At 39.8% G+C, this 22339-nt stretch overlaps 1 protein-coding gene across 8 annotated transcripts in view; it reads left to right on the top strand.

Moving 5' to 3' along the window:
- The window catches only part of ASAP1 (ArfGAP with SH3 domain, ankyrin repeat and PH domain 1), a 161977-nt gene that overhangs the window by 122866 nt on the left and 16772 nt on the right, over positions 1 to 22339 (top strand). For 6 of the 8 annotated variants that reach the window (XM_055798532.1, XM_055798530.1, XM_055798536.1 and 3 more), the window contains 6 exons: positions 1828 to 1943; positions 4257 to 4324; positions 6814 to 6921; positions 8250 to 8478; positions 14085 to 14138; positions 22166 to 22327. In XM_055798532.1, the coding sequence (XP_055654507.1) occupies positions 1828 to 1943; positions 4257 to 4324; positions 6814 to 6921; positions 8250 to 8478; positions 14085 to 14138; positions 22166 to 22327 (737 nt within the window). The remainder of the gene's footprint in view (positions 1 to 1827; positions 1944 to 4256; positions 4325 to 6813; positions 6922 to 8249; positions 8479 to 14084; positions 14139 to 22165; positions 22328 to 22339) is intronic. The other 2 variants (XM_055798531.1, XM_055798533.1) reach the window with 2 other exon arrangements.

A 22339-nucleotide genomic window follows, 5' to 3' on the forward strand; every position in this document is an offset into this window, starting at 1 on the left:
TAAAAACACAGCAAGCAGTTACATAAAAACAAGATGAAAGGAAAAACTATGTAGAGCAAAAGAGAGCGTTATTTTAGAACACATAACATGAAACAATGCAAACAAATAGTTCAGGTAGAGGAGGGGTGACAAGGAAACATTTCAAATACAGGATGCATGTAAAGAAATCATAAAAGTAGAAAAGTATCTTGCTCAGAAAATTGAACAGAAGCTAGACTGACTTCGAAAAGCATTCTAATAGTGAATAAACTGTATTAAAGCTCTTGAGAGCATAGTCATCAGTAATTTTCAATATCTAGTTTATTGGCTGAGCTAGTCTTTTGTTGTCAAGGGATACACTTCTGACAGTGAAAACCTTAATGAAAACATATTTTTTAAAAATGAAATGTTTTAATGGTACAGCGTTATTTTTCATAGGTTTCACAATATGGGTAATGACTAATTGAGATCAATTCCAGTCTACCTGTGTAATATACCATTAAATGAAAGCAGCAGCAGTCACTTGCTGTGTCAGATTGTGGGTTTTGCAGAACGATGAGAGGTGGGTTGGGGAAAGAGAAGACTCATCACGACTTGGTTGAGCTGGTCATGGGGAGGCTTTGAGGGCAGTTTTAAGTTTTGTTTTTCCTTTAGCATATAGCAAATCATACTTGTTACTGAAATGCAGTCAGTGAATACTTATTTCTTTTCCTTCCCCCCTCTAATAGTTGATGTATACAGGGAGTGTTAAGAGAGTAATTTGGTCTTCTGGGAACAGCATAAATTTGGAGTCATGTTCCTAACACTCATGAGCTGTGTGACCTAGCTGTGTAACCTTCACATAAACTTTATTCTACCACTACTCCCTCATGTTAAATGGAGTGCTGCTGTAGGGATGTTATTAAAGTAAAAAATAAAATAAAATATAAGCTACTAATATTGGCAAGCTGTTTGAGATCATAATTTGAAAAATGTTATAGAAGCCAAACTTACTATTTTGATCATTACTAAAGGATTTGTTATTTTGGATTATTATTTAAACCTATTCTGTTTAGTTAAAGCTTCATAGTTTCTTCAGACAACTATCGTCTTTTATCTGTTTCTGTCAGCTGTCTGTATTTCTGTCTCAGTCTCAAATTTTAGAGCATCTTCAGCACCATATGGGCTTTGCACTTACTGTTCAGTATGGGTAATACTGAGTGGAAGAAAAGCTTTTCTTTCCATTTTCATAAATGTATTATACTGATCCTAATATGTCAGTAATTTTTCTTGAGAAACATAGTTTTAGAAATTGAAAACTGAAGAAAGTACAGTTTTAAAAAGCCCTGTGAACCCCTTTGCACAGTTTGTCTTGCCTTAATTCCATGTGTATCCTTACATTCCTTCACGTGACTCGCTTGTGCATCCTCACAGCCACCCTCTTCATCGTTCCTTGAATGCATGGGACTTACTATCCTATTCAACCTGTATCAAAATGGGTTTTCAGTTATTTTTCTGTTGGGCTAACGTAGTATGTTTGAAAAAGAAATTCCAGCAAAATGGCAAGTGGAAGACAACTGGTGTGACCTTACAAAGGATAATCCTTTGTAAGGTCACACCAGTTGTTTTTTTTTTAATGAGCATCTGTAGATGCTTAGTCCTTTTCAGCCACCACTCAGGAATTTCCAGTATGCTTGGAACTATTCTTAATAGTCTTTGAAAGTAATGTTTAATTTAAAAATATTTTTTCTACTTCGTATTTGTCCAGTGAAGGATTTATGCATTTATTGTTTATAGGGATGCTGTAGATCTGGAACAAATAGCACAGCATAGTGTATTTTTGATTTTTTTTTTTTCTTCTGTGTTTAGTGGAAACCTGGATAAGCAAACAGCATTGGGTAATACAGTTCTACACTACTGCAGTATGTATAATAAGCCTGAGTGTTTGAAATTGCTTTTGAGGGGGAAGCCAACTATTGATGTGGGTAAGTTAACTAATTAAAACTACAATTTCTATCCATTATTTTAACCACTTTTATTTATGCCTTACTGTGTTAAACAAACTTTTAAAAGGAAAAATAAAACTGTGTTAGGAAGATGAAAACTTTACCACCAAGAAGCCTAAACGAAGCATTCAGTTAAAAATGGAACTTAAATTCTTAGAATATAATAGTGACAAAAAAATTCTAATAGGAAATACTAATGGTAAACCGTAGTTTTTCTGCAGAGTTTTATTTCTGATGTGTTATAAATGTTCCAGAATGTGGGTTGTTGTTTATATTGTAGATTTTATCTAGTATTTGTATGTTATAATGCTTCCAATGCCTGGTCACATTTATTCCACTCTAGAAGTATGTGACCTTTGTGTACACAAAAGTTAACTCTTCTTTTAATATTACTATCAGTTGTCACTGCAGTGTCACCCAGCATGCGCTAGCCACCACTGCAGCTGATAAAGGAAGGGATTCGCATTCTCAGCTGCCTTTCTTCTGCTTGCCATCTAGATGTGTGAGATAGGTATAACACTTGCTGTACCTAAATCAGTCGGTTTTTCATCATGGCTTACCAAAAGTTTAATTAAAAATAGAATCTCTGTAAACCGTTTGCTCACACTTAGGATAATCTTGTGTTTCCTTGATGCTCTCCTTTCCCTGCCGTATTTTGAGAGGTAGGAAGGTATTCCGTGAATCCTGCTTGTCAGGCTCAGGAGCCAAGTTTCATCAGCTTCTGCGTTCTGTCAGTTCTTGGTATAGGAGGGAATGTTTCTGAACAGTTGGTGCAAACTGAGGAATATGAATATTTTTTTCTCCCTTTTTCCTCATCGCCATGATTTTCTTCCACTGCCCAGTAAAAAAAAAAATGTTGCATAAATTTAAGTTCATAGCTCCGTGGCAGAAGTCATTGGTTTCCGTGGCTGGCCTTTTTATACATCCTTAGAATATGTTCTAATATTATCATAAGTCAAAGAATTTTATGTGACCTTTTTTAGAAAATATGTCCCTAATCAAGAAAATGGGAAAGTTGTCTGAATAAGCTTAAGCGTGTTTATTGGTGCTTCCATTGAACTCTCTCCTAGGTAGATGTCAGAAGAGTGTTCTTACCTTTTTGGGGTCTTCTCACCCCTCCCAGTGCTTTCACATAGGAACTGCATCTTCTTGAGGCCTTGAAACATGACATTTATACTTAAATGTCAAAAGTTTGGAATTTATGTAATCTATTAAGCTATCTGTATGTTAACTTCCATTAAGAGATACTGTATTTTCATTCCTTTTCGTATTAAAACTCCTGAACGGTCTTAAATAGATCTTCCCATAAGGAGCCTTTCTTCTTCTAGGGATCTTAATACTCTCAAATTCATAGGCCTTTCTAGATGACTGCATTGTAGTTTATTGAATTCATGACTGGAATTCCAATATGTAATATTACACATAGACATGTTTGTCTATCAGACCTCAGTTTGACTGTTTTCAGTTCCCCATGACAGACATTTTTACCATCTGTATAGGATGTAGAGCATACTGTGCCAGCTCCGTGGCACTCACTGCTATACTGTAACAATACATTTTACCTAAGGTTTGTCCACATAAGGTTTGGATGTAGGGGTTGGTTTTGTTTCTTGAGACTTGCTGCTGTGCATCTAGGAAGAATTCCAGTACATGTGGTGTCAGAGAACTTTCCAGAGTGCTCAGATACAACCTTCTTTTATGATCAGGCATTATTTTTAAAACGTAAACCACTTGATATCCTTTATAAAGACAAAATAACTAGAACGTTTTAAAATTATTCTTCCTCAAATGTCATCTTAGAATAGGACTTCTGTCTTCAAATTCAGGCTTCAAACCAAGATGTGTCAATCAAAGTAAAACGTGCTTGGATCAAATTTTGCCTTTTTTTTTAAAAAAAAAAACCCAAAACAAAACAACAACTTAGAAAAGAAAACTATTCTATCCTACCTTGCTTTTCCCGCTTATTTATGTAAGCGTTTTACTGGCAAAGGAGGAGTTGAGTGGAGGTTGAAATGACTAAATTTCTTTGTATTCTCTGCCAGGATGGCTAGCAGGGATTTGGGAACTGTCCCAGCAGATGCTGCTGTTCAGAAAGAACCTGATGATACATGAAATGCATGGGCACTTAGAGTGGAATCTTAGAGCCGCAGCTGCTATAGAGTAAATAGGCATTTTTGATCACTTTTAGAAGTTACTCTGATAAAAATAGTGAAATTTGATGAATTGATGCTTTAGACATCTCAAAGAATCACTCTTTTTTTTTTTTTTTTTTTTTTTTTTTTTATTTTCTAGTAAACCAAGCTGGAGAGACGGCTCTGGACACAGCAAAAAGAGTGAAAGCTGTCCAGTGTGAGGAACTGGTAAGAACTGGGAGCAGGAGGCAGGGGGAGGATGTTTGCCACTTTAAAAATGTGATCTACTTAAGATCATATTGCCCCTGTATCTCAAACTTGGTATTGCTGCCAGCTTGGCCATATGCTGATTCGAAGGCCCTGCTATAGGTGAATGTCTTCTAACTGCAAAACAGAACAGTCATTTTCTTTGTAATAGTTCAGGTAAAAGATCTTACTTCTGTTAGAAGTACGTTGTTATTTTAACCAGCATGTTTGAAGACCTTAAATACTGGAGGGTCAGGTATTTGAATACCAATTGATGCATTGGTATTCTAGGATATTTGGGCTTCAGCACCTCAGACGTTTTATTTTGTGACGTTTCTACCAGGAGTACAAAACAACCCCTGAACTATTACATCTGTCAAGACCAGTTAGGTCTGGATCTTTGTTTGACTTTCCGTGCTTTGGCTTTTTACAGATGATTTAACGGTACAGATAGTTCAGAGATGGTGAAAGTCTTCTTACAAGGAGAGTTGGAACAACTTGAATTTAAACTCCTCAAAGGAGAAAGAAGCAAAAGTTTAATGTCTGGAAGTTAGGGTATGAAAAAATGTAGAACACCAGCTTCTGTGGGACTTTGTCCCTCTACTGAACGTGATCAAAAGCAAAAGCTTTCTGGAATTTTGAGAATGTATGAGAAATGTTAATAGATGCCACTCGAGAAAATTATTCCCATTTAAAAAATAACCAAGTTAGTTAAAGGACTTTCCTAGGTACTCTTCTGAAGCAGTTATCCAGGTAGACCAACAACCATATTTGTTCTTAGCCCTCTAAGGTTCCTCTCACCAGCATGCATTTAGTAGGCAAGTGAAGGACTATCAAAGGGTTAAAAAGTCCATGTAGTGTGGCAGTTTCAAGACAAAACCAGAGGAATTTACAAGAGCTATTACTTGCTGCTTAATTCTGTTCATCAGAACTTCTTTGCCTCTTCTTGATGATCCAAGGAGCGTATCTAGTTTTGCTCTGCTCTGCAGCTGGTAATTTAGTACCTTTCTTTTGACAACGGAAAGTTCTTGTTATGTGTTAATTAATGATTGCATAATCAACAGAGCTTGTCTTTCAAAAGTCATAATTTTCTGTATTTCTGGGGGTGCAAGTCAACTCTGCTATGGCTGCTAAAGTGGTACTCTCACAGACTTCTCAATTGCTCCCATGTTTGCTCTGTAAGTAAGGGCTGTTTCCAGTGGTTTGAGTATTCTGTCTGCTGAAAAACAGACCAGCTGTGCAACACACCATTTGTATGGATTGCTTTTTCCTTGTAGTATATATTTAATAAAGTAATATCTGCCATTAATGTGGACCAACTGATTGTGTTGTAGAACAAACAAAACAAGTGGACGTTATCAGTGAGCTTATCTAGCAATTAATAGTTTCGATTAGAGTAATTGAAATTCCACTAATACCTCACTGATTATTTCAGTTAACTTATAATAGAACATTTACACCTTTTCTCTTGTGTTGCTTTTGAAGAGGAAAATTATTTCTGCATCTTTCTGAAAAGTGGCAATGAGATAAGGTTGAGTAAAAAAGAAGTATGATTGAGCGTATTCTTTATCATGGCCCATAAAAAAGTACAAAATAAATATCTACATGTTTGGAATATGGTAGATGTACTAGCTGGAGTCTTAACTGTGTAATTAAATTCAATTTCAACTCAAGTGGGTTCATTAATACTTACATAACAGACTAAAAATACTTTCTTCCAAATTTTATTTTGGGAAGATGGTTAAAGGCTCTCCGGAATCAACTAGTACCAAGTGAGACTGCATTTCAGAGGATGTGAAGGAATAAATAAAGATGGAAAGTCGAAGCATTGAAAAGGAGAATTCAGGTGGAATTAAATTCAAGGAATTTCAATTCAGTACTCCTCAGGCTAACCATCCATGAACTGCATTTTTCTTTTGCTTTTTTTGCTGAATGTTGAAGTAGTAGATCTTTAAAGAATATGAATACATTATTTGGGCTGGCAAAGTAGAGGAATTCTGTGCTTAAGATAAATTGGCCTTGTCAAGTGAGAGGGAGGGAGATATTTAAATAAAGGATAAATACCTTTTATTTTGATTCCAACATAAGGGTTGTGATTTTAGAGGGATAATAGTTATATGTGCTAGAATTCATAAGTAAGTTTCGCCTTTCCGTTTTGGAAAGGAGGGCTCCAGATGCATTCTGCTTTTGTGCATATTCCTTCTCTTCATTCCATCTTTTCCAATGCTTTCAAAACATGGCAACTTCTACCCATTTTGAGAAAATCTTCCCTTTTTGCCTTTTAGCAGTTTTTCTGTACCTCAAATAAATGAAGGATATTTGTGTGATTGCCCTGAAATTGTTTCTTTTTTAATGTCTGGAAAAGTTTTAAACCTCTAAATATTTCGGTTGATGGCTTGCTGTTACAAAACCAACTTCAGTGACGCCAAAGGAACAGCAAATATTTTAACATGAATTGTTACTTCTTTCAGCTTTCTCAAGCCAAGGCAGGAAAGCTAAACCCACATGTCCATGTAGAGTATGAATGGAATCTTCGGCAGGAAGAAATTGATGAAAGTGACGATGACTTAGATGATAAGGTAAGCATGAATTACTGATATGACTTTGTACAAAAACTGTCAAATTTTCTGTTCTATGGAAATTAGAGACCCACTTTAACCAATTTTTTCACTATACAGATTTTTTTTGGTGGGGGGGCGGGGGCGGGAAGCTGATTTTGCGGCCTGTATTAAAGACTGCCAAAGTGCTTTTTGAAAGCACTTGATCAGCCTAGTTGTTATGGATTTGAGTTTCAGAAGTTTTGCTTTGACAAGACATACAGTATAATATAAATCAATACATGCACTTTACTGTTGTCATTTCATCCACTTCTGACTCTAGGTTGTTACTTTTTAGCTGGAGGAAATACAAAGCTTACATACTTATTTTTTCCATAAATTAATTAAAAACCTAGTTGTTGAATAAGTAACTGTTTTTCACACTGTGCTGTGCACTTTATTGCTGATTGAAAAAAGTAACAGAAAGACAAAACTTGAGGGCATAGGATAATTGCTATCCTAGAACATGTGAAAATGTAGCCGCAGTGTCCTACTTTAGCAAGTCAGTTAATTACTCTGTGCTCTGTTTCTGTAATAAATGCGAATACACCTCTCCTATTTTATATGGGTTCTGTAGAAGGGAACGTGGTCAGCTTTTCATTTTCTGTGACACTTGGGACTGAAAAATTCAGAAACCAAAATAATTAACATGTCCTCAAGGACAGTAGAGAACAAAAAGATTATCTGTGCAAGGAGCCTCAGGAGGATGACTAATGCTGCACTGGAGAGAAGAGCCTGCCTGAACCGGAGCTGCAGTGAAACAGATCGTGCTCCATATGCAGCTATTCATATACAGCAGTCATAAATTGCTGTGTAAAATTTCTTCAAAGAGCAATTATATACATTTAAAAGAGCCGTACCAATGAATATATTGCTAGTTCAATCAACAAATAAATCTGATGTGTCAGAAGTGGTTATTTATTTCTAATATGCATCAATGGGGGAATATGCTTGATCTTTGAGAATAACTATCTGGTCAGAGTAAAGAGCTGTTTGAACTGAAAATTACTCTTATACTCTATAAACCTTAGTAGGCTTTTATTAGTTTATTATTTAGTATGTTATTATTGTGCACCTGCTGCTTGAAGAACAAATCCTGGCTTTGTGTACGTGTTGATTTTTCAGTTAGAGGAGAGGATCTTTCAGGTTTGATCCCTGAGAAAGGGAGGAATGTGGGCTTATTTGTCCAATAAAGGAAGAAACTCTGCTCGTGGTCATTGGAATATGTTCTGTTATTTTCTTTCCCAAACGTATTAATTATATTTAGTGTTTAGCCAGCTGTATAATATATTTGTTTTTTCTATTCACAGCCTAGTCCTATAAAAAAAGAACGATCTCCAAGACCCCAAAGTTTTTGTCACTCTTCGAGCATTTCTCCCCAAGACAAAATGACCCATCCTGCATTTAGCACTCCTAGAGACAAGCAAAGACTCTCCTACGGAGCTTTTACCAATCAGATCTTTGCATCTACAAGCACAGATTCACCCACCTCTCCGACTGCAGATGCTCCTCCTCTTCCTCCTAGAAATGCTGGTAAAGGTAAGTCTGTCGTCAAACTACGCTTGCAAGCAGTGATCTTTCCACAGCTGTCCTTCCTTTAGCCAGGTACATTACAGTGTTTCAGGATGTAGTCTGTTTTTCTTACCGATGTGGTAATACGGTACAATGTATGTTTGAAACATTATTAAAAAAAAAAAAAAAGATGGGGGCACTTTGTAATGAACTCACTTGTAACAGTGTAACTGTTTTAGGAAAAGCTGATGGTGCATAGTGCTGTATGATCATATGCTGTGTAGTGTCTGGCAGAGAGGAGGAAGAAAGCAAGCTTTGGAGGAGAGGAGATGCAAGAAGACTCCTTCTCCTTGCAGTCAGTGTAGAAAAAGAAAAATACCCAGATGACCTGTGAAGTGCTAAGCAGGTTGGTATTTAAAGTTCCTTCCCTTTCAGTGCATCAGCACTCTCCTCCATTGTAGTGAGTGCTAGAGGGCTCTCAAGAAGGGCAGAGAAAATGCCAAGCCTACTGCAGGATAGTTAACAAGTCACTGACGCATGGAAGGTCTAAACTAAATACCCATTCTTTCCCGAGTGAAACAACCATGTCAGATTATCCATTAGGAAGGTTTGCACTACAGTTCAATCAATCAGTTTTGCAATCTGCATTCACAGTCGAAATTAATCAGATGCTTTTTCTTCTTAGTAATAGCAGTGACATTCTTGGTAGTGTTTGAAAAGGAAGAACTTACTTCATATGAGACTTAGTCTTGCAGCTGTAGTGGATGGTGGTTCTTTGACCTAGATAGCTACAAACTTCAAGTTTAGAGGATGCATGTATGGAACAAAACCTGTTTAAGGTAATTTGTGCAAATTTACTTTTTAGAACAAAAATCTTCTTCATCTTTTCCCCTTTGTTTACATGTTTAATTTAGAAATAGCCAAATTGTGTTTTTATGGTATACTTGTTAGAGAAAACTTTAGTTGTGATGAAGGCTATAGCATAGTTTAAGATTTCAGCAGTTATGCTGATACCCCCTTCTGTTAGCACTGCTATAACATCATACTTTGTTTTCTCAACGGTGGTTAACTTTGTTTAAAAAAAAAAAAAACAAACAAACAAACAAAAAAGCACCAACAAAAAAACCCCCATACACACCACAAAAACAAGAAAATCTCTCACTAAAATGTGAAGGAGTAAAAGGGACATAACAGAGTGTTGGCATCAGATGTCTGTTTTTACATGGTTCAGATGCTGCGCTTAAACTGACAGTGGAACAGTAGTTCTTTTCTCATGTACTGGCAACTTTCAAATGAAACCCTCTTCTCTCTTTGTTTCAACAGAATTTGCTCTTCATTAAGAGGCCAAGAGATTTTGCCAGGGTATACATTTTTCACATGAGATTTCATAATCCACATTTCTTTATAGTGGATTCGCTGGGGACTCATGTATTACTTGTAATTTTACTATGTTTACCTTCCTGTTGGCATTGCAAGATTCTAACTTTTTCCTTCCTCTCCCCCATCTTTTTTACATGCTCTAACATTCTGCTGCTGATTGTCAATTGTCAGATGCAGTATACTGGCTTAGATGTTCCTTCAGTCTGATCTAGGATAATTTCTTTTTGTCATGAAGTTGCAAGACCTGGAAACTAATCATGAATCCCATTTCCTTAAGAAGGCTGAGGAGCTTGTGTCTTGTATCTGTGCAGTACTTAGTATGTTGTCAGCTTTCAATGGATTATAACGAACGTTATTTCTTTGTCATTATATAGTGTAGCTCTCATATTGAGTTATTCAGAAAATTGCCTTTTTCTCTAGGAAGGGGAATATTTACATGCTTATTTCATTTGTAGTATGTATTCAAGATTCAGAAATGTCAGGTATTTTCCTAGGTGTTTGTGCAAACTCCTAGACAAGTGAACCAATACATCAAAGCTACTAGGAAAGAAATGAAGCATTAAATTCTTGTGTGGTTTCCTGTCAAGGGTTATGCAAAAGAAACCCTTATTTCTATTACAACAAAATAATATGATATTATCACAAAATACAGAGAACTGTTGCCTTTTAATGTAATGTAACTTTACATTAAAATGAGTGGAAAATGGCAGATTCACAGTATAAGTCTGAGTGAGAGGTCGAATGGAACTACTGTTATGTTGAAGTCACTAGGCTTCTGTGCTTCAAACATGCTAAAATTTTGCAGTCAGTGACTGATGCTGTATTTTTGGTTCATTTTCATTGAGTAATATTGTAAAGTGTTTAATCAGTTTTCGTAGTTTAACCCCGGCCGGCAACCAAGCACCACGCAGCTGCTCGCTCACTCCCCCCTCACCCAGAGGGATGGGAAAGAGGATCGGAAAGGAATGTAAAACTCAGGGGTTGAGATAAGAACAATTTAATAGGTAAAGCAAAAGCTGTGCGCACAAGCAAAGCAAGGAATCCATTCACCACTTCCCATGGGCAGGCAGGTGTTTGGCCATCCCCAGGACAGCAGGCATCCATCATGTGTAATGGTTATTCGGGAAGACAAACACCATAATGCCAAATACCACCCCCACCCCACCCCCTTCCTTCTTCCCCCAGTTTCTGTACTCAGCATGACGTCATATGGTACGGAATATCCCTTTGGCTAGCTTGGGTCACCTGCCCTGGCTGTGTCCCCTCCCAATTTCCCACGCCCCTCCAGCCCTCTCGCTGGCAGGGCCTGAGGAACTGAAAAGTCCTTGACTTGATATAAACATCACCCAGCAACAACTAAAAACATCAGTGTCCTATCAACACTGTTCTCACATCAGCGCCAAAACACAGCACTGTACTAACAAGAAGAAAATTAACTCTATCCCAACTGAAACCAGGACATCAGTTCTAGAAGTTTCCATTAAACACTGTATTACAGTGCAATTGTATTACAGGAGCAATTTAAGACTCAAAAGGACAGGGGAACAAAGTGATGAATGCATAGAACAATTTATCAGTGTGTAAAAGTCACTCTAGACGCATCACTGCAGATGCACTTATGCTTCATTATAAACTTTGTTACACACTGTTATCTCCCCTGCTTCTGGCTCCCAAACAGATTGCTTACAAGAAAAAGAAGCAGAGACTCTCCACTTCCATAAGGCACATCTTAATATTTTGAAACAGTCTGAGTTAATTTTGTTTCTGTAGGAAAAAATAATCTTTTGGAATTTATCTGCTCTTTTGAGATTAGTCGTAATAGAGTATATCCCTTACATCAAAGTGTAAAGTACAAGCTTACTTACAAAATCCTTTTTTTGTTAGAAAAGTTCATTTTAATAGCTACCTATTAGATTTAAAATTATATGAAAACTTAGGGTACTTAGTGCAAAATATAATACTAAATAGCAAAGTGAGAAGAGCATTGAATCTGTAATTAAATTTAAACTTACCTTCTGTCCCGAAATGTCATTTCATCTTTGTCCCTGCTCTGCTGTGAGGCCCCAGCAGATACCATGGGATCCTGCTAGAACATGGAGACAGTCTGTAGAGAGCACATAGCTGGTGGGATCTGTGTTTGAGAAGGAGGCAGAGGACTTTTAAAGTTTTGTGTTTTTTATACTTTGAGGCATACAGAGAAAACTCTTTTCCAAAACATGTTGTATATTTAAACAAAACCACCTCCCTTTAGCCCTCTGTAAGCTGGCTTCATTTGCCGGTGAAGTTCCTTGGTAGCAGGTTCCATGGTGTTTGCTGAGATGCCACAGTGGACTGGAAGCAATCAAGTCTGAACTTTATGTTGGGGAGAGAAGGTAAGTTTAAAGCAATTTACATAACGCACGCCACTCTTCCTCGTGGTTTTCAGTAGATAAGGTGTCTAAAACTTAGTTTGCTTCGTCGTTAAAATTGTTTAGGTACAATTGATGGAGAATGTGTATATGGGGATTTTTTTTTTCCAGTTTCTTCATACGGAATTACAGTGGAAGTTTAGATTTTCCAGTTTGGTAACTTCTCAAAATATTCCTAAAAATGCTGGAACGGTAGTGTATTCTATCCTAAACTAGCTTATTTGTGGATACATCTTACTTTCTGCTGTCTGCTACAGGTTTAGTTAATCCTAATGGAATGAAAAGTACAGTAGGAGTACAGTAGCTGTGTAAGCCAACCCCTGTATGCCTTTCCAGTGGGCTGTCTGTGTCTACTCAGGTTCAGCTTACTCAAGCTGTCAGTCAAGTCTTTAGTTTGTAACGTTCTGAGAATCATCTTTTTTGTTAGTCTTTCCAGTGTACATCTGTGTTATGGCTCTGGACATCTAGCAGGTCTTCTGTGTGTTATTTTACAAAAAGCTTTAAAAAAAATAATCAGTATTTAAGTAGTTGCATAACTCAGCACAGTAGTTAAATAAACTTTTGCGTAACCTTGATAGCAAATCCAATGTGAAAGCAGTATTGCTAACTGGTTTTGTAGAAACGTTAGGCAATCTAAGCCAAGTTTCTTTAATTTTAGCTGAAAGCTAATGATATTTTTTTAATGATTCTGCCTATTTCTCACATATAGGCTGAACACAGAGGTCAGGGATCAAGTTTATGAAGTTGGGCCTTCAATACGTAGAAGTTGCATATGTTATACTTTCACAGCTCTAGTGTTAGGTATGTAAACTCAAAAGTACTTGGTTTGTGGTTCCAGTCCACTGTTACTGCAGACACCATGTCATATAATCTGCTGCTTCATTTGATCGGACTCAATTTCTAACCAGACTGGTTTATCTGCGTTTACCAGTAACTTCTGGAAGTTGTCTGACTATATTGCTCACAGGTTAGAAATCTTCTCAAGTCCACTAAATGACTTTGTTCATGTACCACCATTGTCATTTACCTTTGCTGATTTGTCTGTCATTGGTGTCTGTATCAGGGCACTACCAGGAAAGCAGTCGTACAGGTCTCCACGTCTGTTTTGTTCGACTAAACAAACCAAGCATATTTCACCTTTTCTGATGGAAGAGTATTTTTGTTTTCCTGTCATTCAGGTTGCCTTTTCATCATACTAGCCCTTCTCTGTACCTTTTCTGTTTAAATCAGCTTTCTTAGATACAAGTGACTGGAAGTGTAGGGACAGCACTAAAATCTTGCTGTTTCCGATAGGAATGCTACATCAAAACATCCTTTCATCCTATTTATTTTTTCATGATTCCATCATACTATGGCATATCAGGCACTATGCAGACTGTACTGCAATTTTCAACAGGAGTCCTTAATTTATAATACAAATGCTTCCTTAGTGTAGAATGTTAACGTTATCCAGCATACTGTTGATTTTAATCTCATTTCCATTACCTCAGCCTTTGAGGTCATCCTGTTTCTTCTAAATGCATACAAAATACAACCTTCTTTAATATAATTTGGGGGTCTGTCTTTTTTTTTTAACAGGACATTTATTAACATTAATTATAGAATGTGCTTCAAATGGCAATGTTGACTCAAGGTATATTAGTTTTCTTATTCAGAGTGATTGTGATATTTTTTCTTTTATGATCTTATTCTCAGTACTGAAAATAAATGATCTGAAGTAAGACAAACTGAAGAAGGCTTTTAGTAAAATCTGTGCAAAAACATTCATAAGAACGTTAAAAATAAGAACGATGCTACTTGTTAATGAAAATATCATTTTTAATATAAACTTACTTTCCTTTGCAGTACCTGTTCTACCATTAACTGGAATACTGGTTCTTCCATATCTCTCACTAAGTGGTAAAAAAAATACAAATGTGACACTTTATACTCTAAACCCACCATTTCTTAAGTGGATAGTAACAGCTTTGCACGGTTTCACAAGTACACAGATTAATAGAGACTATACTAACTGCACAAAAGCTGAAGGGCAATGCACTATTAATTGTGAATCTTTTCCAGTTACTTACCTTAGTACAATAAATTTGAGATTATTTGGTCTATTTACACATGAAAGCATGACCCTTGTAATATGAAAAAGTGATAAAAGATGACAGCAGTTTGTACTGAAAACAACTGCTCCCCAGCTAACTGAAGAAAAGGGAGCCCAATGGAAGCAAAATCCAAAAAAATTCTAGGTCAAGATAAATATTTTTGCTTATGTGAGGAAAATGTTCTTCATGAGATGTAAACTTCGCAACTATGTGAGAAGTCATTTGGATGACTGGAGAATAAATGGCTGGCTTCCTTGGTGCCTGACTAGAATCACAAAATATCTTTGATCTAGAAAAATAACTTCTCTGATTATTGCTTAAAAATACATAGCTAGCCATGTGTATTTAAAAACATCATGTAAGAATTGTTTTTGAGATTTTGTGTTTACATATATGTGTGTGTGTGTATCCGTACGCATACATACATACATTCTGCCAGCACAATCGGCGGCAGCCGAGCACTCCAGCATGGCACGTGGGGGGTTCCCAAACCATGGGAACCTCCATGGAGTGTAGAGACTCACTAGAAGCCTGCCGTTTGTGCCACAGCAGCTATGGGGACCTGGTCAGGGCCAGAAGCAACAGCAGGCAAGAGCTCCCCCCTGCCCCAGCCCCTTGTAAAAGAAGCCTGTAGGGGCCAGGACTGACCGGGAGTGCTGCCAGCAGAGTGGGCAAGCAGGGCCTGGCATGGCACAGCAGGTGTCATGGCAGGGTGTCCAGGAAGGGCACTGGAGCTGGCTTGAGCAGGGAGCAATGGTATCTACCCGGCAGAAAGCCACGGCCTCTAAGCTCTGCACCCACCATGACGGATGCAGCCACCCAGACAGAGCTGCGGTGGGAACGCGCAGCCACCCAGGTGCCGCGCTGCGCTCCTGTGGGAGATGTGCCCGGGGAGGGGAACTGCTCCGATTAGTGACAGAGCTCCAGGGGAGGCGAGTAGGCTGAGGAGTGTTGGAAGAGTGCAAGAGAGAGAGAGAGAGAGAGGCTACTGGAACGGCACCCTACCTTCCCTGGGACAGGCCGGTCAGCAGACAGGATGCATTATGGAGCATTCCCTATCCTCTCTCCAACCGGCAGAACACGGTGACTTAAGGAACTGGGGGCCATGGTGACAAGTTCCTGCCTGGAATTCTGTGACCACCCCACCTGCCCAGGTGCCCTTGCGTAATAGGTATGAGGCTCTGCAAGTGGAACCGAACAGCGACGAGGATGATGGTTTATCTAGCATGAAGGTGTTGCTGAGGTTAAGTCATCCTATGCCTTGCATCAGAACTGCTTCCATAAAGAAAAAAAGGTGGCTCGTTGTCATAGGAGGCTCCCTTGTGAAGGAAACGGAAAGCTCAGTGTGCCAGCCAGACCCACTTATTAGGAAAGTGTGCTGCCTCCCTGGGACCTGGGTTAAAGATGTGGAGGCAAAGCTTCCTACCATGGTGTGGCCCTCAGGTTGTTATCTGTTACTGATTTTTCAGGTAGGCAGCGATGAAGTTGCAACAAGAGCAATCAAGAGAGACTTCAGAGCCTTGGGACATCTCTTTAGGGGATCAGGAGCACAAGCAGTGTTCTCCCCTATCATTCCAGTTGCAGGGAATGATGAGGAAAGAAACAGGAACACCCAGGAGCTCAATACCTGGCTCCCAGCCAGGTGTTGCCAGCAGAATGTTGGGTTTTTTGCTCATGGGTTGGCCTCTGTGACACCAGGCCTGCTGGCGACAGATGGGGAGTTACACTTGGATCAAAAGGGGGAAAAGGATCTTGGCACAGGAGTTAGCAGGGCTCATTGAAAGAGCTTTATTTTGAAGACATTTGAAGGGGGAAAGGGATAAAAACAGGCTCACTACAGATAAGCCTGGGGGCAGCACACCAATGTTTGAGGGATGGTGTGCTAGCAAGGTCCTTTGGCCTGCTGTCTCAGTGGAGGTAGAGAATGGAGATCCATGTGGCAGCAAAGACACAAGGGTTATTGATGTGTTTGAAACCATGGAAGTGCCTGAGAGGAATCACATAGGAATTGGGGCTTTTCCTGCAAAAAAGGTGGCAGGGTCAACAGCCCAACTGAAGTGCACCCTACACCAATGCACGCAGCATGGACAACAAACCGGAGGAGCTGGAAGCCACTGTGCAGCAGGAAAACTGTGATATTGTTGCTATCTTGGAAACGTGGGGTGACCTGCACAACTGGAGGGCTGCAGTGGATGGCTGTAAACTCTTCAGAAGGGGTAGGCAAGGAAGGAGAGGCGTGGGGTAGCCCTGTACACCAGGGAGTGTTTTGATTGTCTACATCTTAATGATGGTGATGACAGGTTTGAGTGCTTAGGTGTAGGAATCAGGAGGAAAGCCAACAAGGCAGATATCATGGTGGGAGTCTGTTATAGACCACCCAGGCAGGATGAAGAGGCAGATGAAATATTCCATAAGGAACTGGGAGAAGTCTCACAATCATTAGCCCTTGTTCTCATGGAGGGCTTGCACTTACCAGATGTTTGCTGGAAGTAAATACAGTGGAAAGGAAACAGTCCCGGAGGTTCCTGCAGCATTTGGAAGGGAACAGCTGTTGAGTGGGCCAGCTAGGGAGGGCTCCCTGTGGGACCTGTTTGCGATCTGAGAAGGACTTGTGGGTGATGTGATGGTTGGAGGCTGTCTTGGGCACAACAATCATGAAATGATAAGAGTTTTCAATTCTTGGAGAAGTAAGGATGGGGGTCAGCAGAACTGCCACCTCAGATTTACAGAGGGACAGTTTTGGCCTGTTTAGGAGCCTGGTTGGCAGAGTCCCTTTGGAGGCCGTCCTGAAAAGCGAAAGAGTCCAGGAAGGCTGGACATTCTCCAAGAAAGAAATCTTAAGGGCACAGGAGCAGGCTGTCCCCATGTGCCGAAAGATGACCTGGTGGGGAAGACCACCGGCCTGAGCAGAGGGCTTTGGCTGGCAGGGAAAAAAGGAATGTTTATGACCTTTGGAAGAAGAGGCAGGCAACTCTGGAGGACTACAGGGATGTGGTGAGGTTATGCAGGGAGAAAATTAGAAGGGCCAAAGCCCAACTAGAATTTAGTCTGGCTACTGCCACAAAAATGCAATAAAAAATGTTTCTATAAATACATTAGCAACAAAAGGAGGCCTAAGGAGCATCTCTGTCCTTTATTGGATGGGGGGAAACATAGTGACAAAGGGTGAGGAAAAGGCCGAGGTACTTAATGCCTTCTTTGCCTCAGTCTTTAATAGTAAGACCAGTTGTTCTCTGGGTACCCAGCCCCCCGAGGTGGGAGACAGGGCCGGGGAGCCGAATGAAGCCCCCATAATCCAAGGGGAAATGGTTAGCGACCTGCTGCACCATTTAGACACGCACAAGTCTATGTGGCTGGGTGGGATTCACTCAAGGGTACTGAGAGAGCTGGCAGAGGAGCTCACTGAGCCATTTTCCATCATTTATCAGCAATCGTGGCTACCTGGGGAGGTCCCAGTTGACTGGCGGTCAGCCAACGTGACGCCCATGTACAAGAAGGTCAGGAAGGAAGATCCAGGTAACTACAGGCCTGTCAGCCTGACCTTTGTGCTGGGGAGGGTTACAGCACAGATCATTTTGAGTGCCATCACACAACATGTACAGGACCACAAGGCAATCACGCCTGGTCAGCATGGGTTTGTGAAAGGCAGGTCCTGCTTGACTGACCTGATCTCCTTCTACGACAAGGTGACCCACTTAGTGGATGAGGGAAAGGCTGTGGATGTTGTCCACCTAGAGTTTAGTAAAGCCTTTGGCACTGGACACTGTTTCCCACAGCATTCTCCTGGAGAAGCTGGCTGCTTGTGGCTTGGATGGGTTTGTTCTTTGCTAGGTGAAAAACTGGCTGGACAGCCGAGCCCAAAGAGTGGTGGGGAATGGAGTTACATCCAGCTGGCAACAAGTCACAAGAGCTGTTCCCCAGGGCTCAGTATTGGGGCCAGTTCTGTTTAATAGCTTTATCGGTTAATTGGATGGGGGGATTGAGTGCATCCTTAGGAATTTTTCAGATGCTGACAAGTTGGGCAGGAATGTTGATCTGCTGGAGGGCAGTAAGGCTCCACAGGGTGGTCGGGGGACAGGCTGGATTGATGGGCTGAGGCCAATTGCATGAGGTTCAACAAGGCTCAGCGCCGGGTCCTGCACATGGGTCACACCAGCCCCACACAGCGCTACAGGCTGGGGCAGAGCGGCTGGGAAGCTGCCTGGTGGGAAAAGGACCTGGGGGTGTTGGTTGACAGCTGGCTGGGCATGAGCCAGCTGTGTGGCCAGGTGGCCAAGAGGGCCAGCAGTGTCCTGGCTTGTGTGTGAAACAGCGTGGCCAGCAGGGCCAGGGCAGTGAGTGTCCTCCTGTGCTCAGCACTGGTGAGGCCGCACCTTGAATGCTGGGTTCTGTTTTGGGCCCCTCGCCACGAGAAATACACTGAGGTGCTGGAGCATGTCCAGAGACGGGCAACGGGGCTGGGGAAGGGTCTGGAGCACAAGTCTGATGGGGAGCAGCTGAGGGAGCTGGGGCTGTTCAGACTGGAGAAAAGGAGGCTGAGGGGGGACCTTATTGCTTTCTGCAGCTCCATGACAGGGGTCTGTAGACAGGTGGGGGGGTTGATCTCTTCTCCCACTTAGCAAGCGATAATACAAGATTTATCTGCCTCAAGCTGCTCCAAGGGAGGTTTACATTGGATATTAGGAAAAATTTTTTCAACAAAAGGGTTGTCAAGCATTGGAATAGGCTACCCAGGGACATGGTTTAGTCACCATGCCGGGACGTATTTAAAAGACACAGACGTGGCACTGAGGGACATGGTTTCCTGATGGACTTGCCAGTCCTGGGTTAACGGTTGGACTCTATGACCTTAAAGGTCTTTTCCAACCTAAATGATTCTATGATTCTATAATACAAAGTATTTCATAATTTTACCAACACTTCGTACACCATCAGATCATTGTATTGTTTCAGCAGTTGTTCCCATAAACTGATGTAGATTTCAGAATGTTTCCCGTGTTTACTTTATTCAAAACACGGTGTGACTTTATACCTCTTTCTGAAAAGATGTTTTGATGGTTTCATCTATTTTCTGTTTATTTGAAAGTAAGTTATTTTGTATTCCAGCCATCTATTCATTAGTGTTTCACTTCTAAATTCATGTTTATTCCTTCTGTGAAATTAATATAGGAACAAATGCTAGGAGTCTGAAAAGATGTACTATTTTTAATACTTTAATACCTTTTCTCTCTTAACTGTTGTGTGCCATTTGAACTTTTGAAATCTGTGAAGTGATAATGTTTTTCAACTCTTTCGAGAAGTCTGGATTTACACCACTAGTATGAAATCTAAAATATATCCACATAACCACATTTAAGGAGTTTTTAATCCTAGTAAACGCTATTTCTGTAGAGAAGGATTCTTCATTCTATTGGCAATAGGAAGTACAAATTTTAATTCAAGTCTGAAGTTTTATTTTTGTGACAACTGTGCAAAACTACTTGAGTACACTTCCTCCACTTTTTTTTTTCCTGTAAGCCAAGTCTGAACTGTTTGTCACTTGCAGCAGAGCTGGAGGCTGTGTTAGGGCTGTGTAAAGCTGTAGTGCAGTACAAACAGCAGGACACACGGTGGTGGTAGGACAGAGCCTCTGCCACGATGGCTGTTCCCACTTGGAGACATTTTGCAAGTGTGTAACTCCTTTTCGAGAGGTTTGGACAAGAGAAAAATACTATACGGACATACTGTGTGTGTGTTTGATATGCTCTAAAAAATAACTGTTAACACTGGATCTTGAATTTTCCTTTCCCCCTTGCCACTGCTAGATATACTCTGAGATACAGTTTATACAACAACCTTTGATCCATATGTATTATAAGTGAACTAAAGAATTTATAACTTGCAGAAGTCTAGGGGATCATCAGTCAAAACTTAGCATGAGAAAAGTTTCTGGTTTTTATTTTTGGTGACAGAAACATTTCAATGCATCGTTTAATTTAGCTTGTTTTCTTAAGCTCAAGGAAGAGATTAAAATGAGAAAGGATGCAAATTGGGGAACAGCCATTAATTTGCACTAACATTTGACTTCTTGTCAGTTAATGGTTTTGTGAACTCGGAAGTAAATCGAAAGGAACAATTGCAAAATATGTAATTTGATTTACAAATGTAAGTAATTAATGGAAAGCCAGGGCCGAAATACCTGCTGGGCTTGTGGTCGAGAGATTCTCCTGTGCAGCAAAAGGCTTTCCAGGCTTGAATCTAGAAGAGAATAGATTGAACCATTAAATCATTTTGGACAATTTTATTAATCTTTTCTTTGGGGTTTAGAAGAAAGAGGGAGATAACCCACTGAAAACATCTTGCAAACATGCACATGCTTATGGCATTGTTTACTTTTTTCAGTGTTTACTATTTCACTCAAGGAATTTTAACAAAGATTTTTCTTCACTGATTAAAATATTTTTATGATATGTGGCAATTTGGGAAGAAACGCAGACTTTGGTAATTTTCAGTCTACCTATAGAGACTGGTAATAAATATTTTTAAAGAGGCAGCTCTAGTTCTGTGTGCAGGTTAGGGTTATGCTAATTAACAACATGAAGATTTTATCTAAAATATTGTTCCAAATAGGTTAGCACGCTGGTTCTGTAGTGCGCAAAATATGTGATGGTAGACTTGAAATTTCAAGTATAAATAAACTTTGCTTTTAAAATTTTTTATCTATTTTCTGGATTTATCCAGAGCTTGTGTTGGCAAAGCTCTCTTACATGCAAAACTTATTGGAGGTCATGACTGCAGTGAAGTGTTACTTGTTGGTTAAATTTATAAAAGAAAAAGCAAACCAACAACAACAAAAAAAGACCTGGCAACAAAACCCTTAGAGCTGTTCTAACGTAATGTAGAACTAATTCAGAGAAGTGTTACAAGTAGTTTCCTTTGGTCATAATGGCAGCTGACTTGAGCAGTTGTCCCTCTCACAGCATGTTTGCGCCCTGCACTGCCTGCTTCCTTGAGCTTCTTCTTAAAGACTTTTCTGATGGTGAATGGTGAAGTTGATTAGGGAAAACTCTTGTCTTTGCTCAGGATTATTTTGTCTTTTAATCTGTATCTGTTCCCATATCCTGTAAAACATGCATTGAGTTCAATGATACTTGTGCCCACGTTGGTGCAGGGGGAAATAAAGTGTTTAAAGGGTAGGGGTGGGTGACTGCCTAAGTTCTTACAAGCAGTGCTACTGTTAAATATCTAATCCCAGCTTGTTCTTAGAATGCATACTCTGATGTATTTAATTCGCAGGAATAAAAGGGAAAGTAATGATATGAAAACGTACTAAGCTTACAATCCGATTTTTCAAAATGCAGAGAAAATTTGTAGGTAGATTTCTATTCCCCACCTCACCCCAGTTTATTAATACAATTCATAGGGGATGCTCTGGAGGGGCAGGGGGAAATCCCCACATAATTGAACATCTAGAAAGCTATTTCATTCTGATACAAATTAATAGTAATTTTAATCCCACATGCTAAATATCACTTAATTTTAAGATGTCATGCCTTTTTTTTTTTTTTTTTAAACAATGCCTAAAATTAGAAAGCCTGGAGTGATTAATCATGTGGGTTTTTTTTAAACATAAGTACACATGTCATTCTATTGTAAAGTTGCTTATATTCCCACAGCTAAGATGGTTCAAAATGTGGTGAACGTGTCGTTTAATCTAAACAGTGTTTTGGCATGGCTTGTCTTTTTATTTTAGTCTTTTGCTGCACTTTGCTGTGGGTCTGACTGTGAATTTTTCAGTGCTGCTTTGACGTTTATGCACATGTATTTGTAAGAAGGTTGTTTGTTATTTTGCAGGCCCACCTTCAACCCTCCCTCTAAGCACTCAAACCTCTAGTGGCAGCTCCACTCTTTCCAAGAAGAGACCACCTCCCCCACCCCCAGGACACAAAAGAACCCTCTCTGACCCACCAAGCCCACTACCTCATGGACCCCAGAATAAGGGCCCAATTCCTTGGGGTGAGTTTCAAA

The sequence above is a fragment of the Falco peregrinus genome, chromosome 3, assembly GCF_023634155.1.
Source record: "Falco peregrinus isolate bFalPer1 chromosome 3, bFalPer1.pri, whole genome shotgun sequence".
Classification (NCBI taxonomy): Eukaryota; Metazoa; Chordata; class Aves; order Falconiformes; family Falconidae; genus Falco; species Falco peregrinus.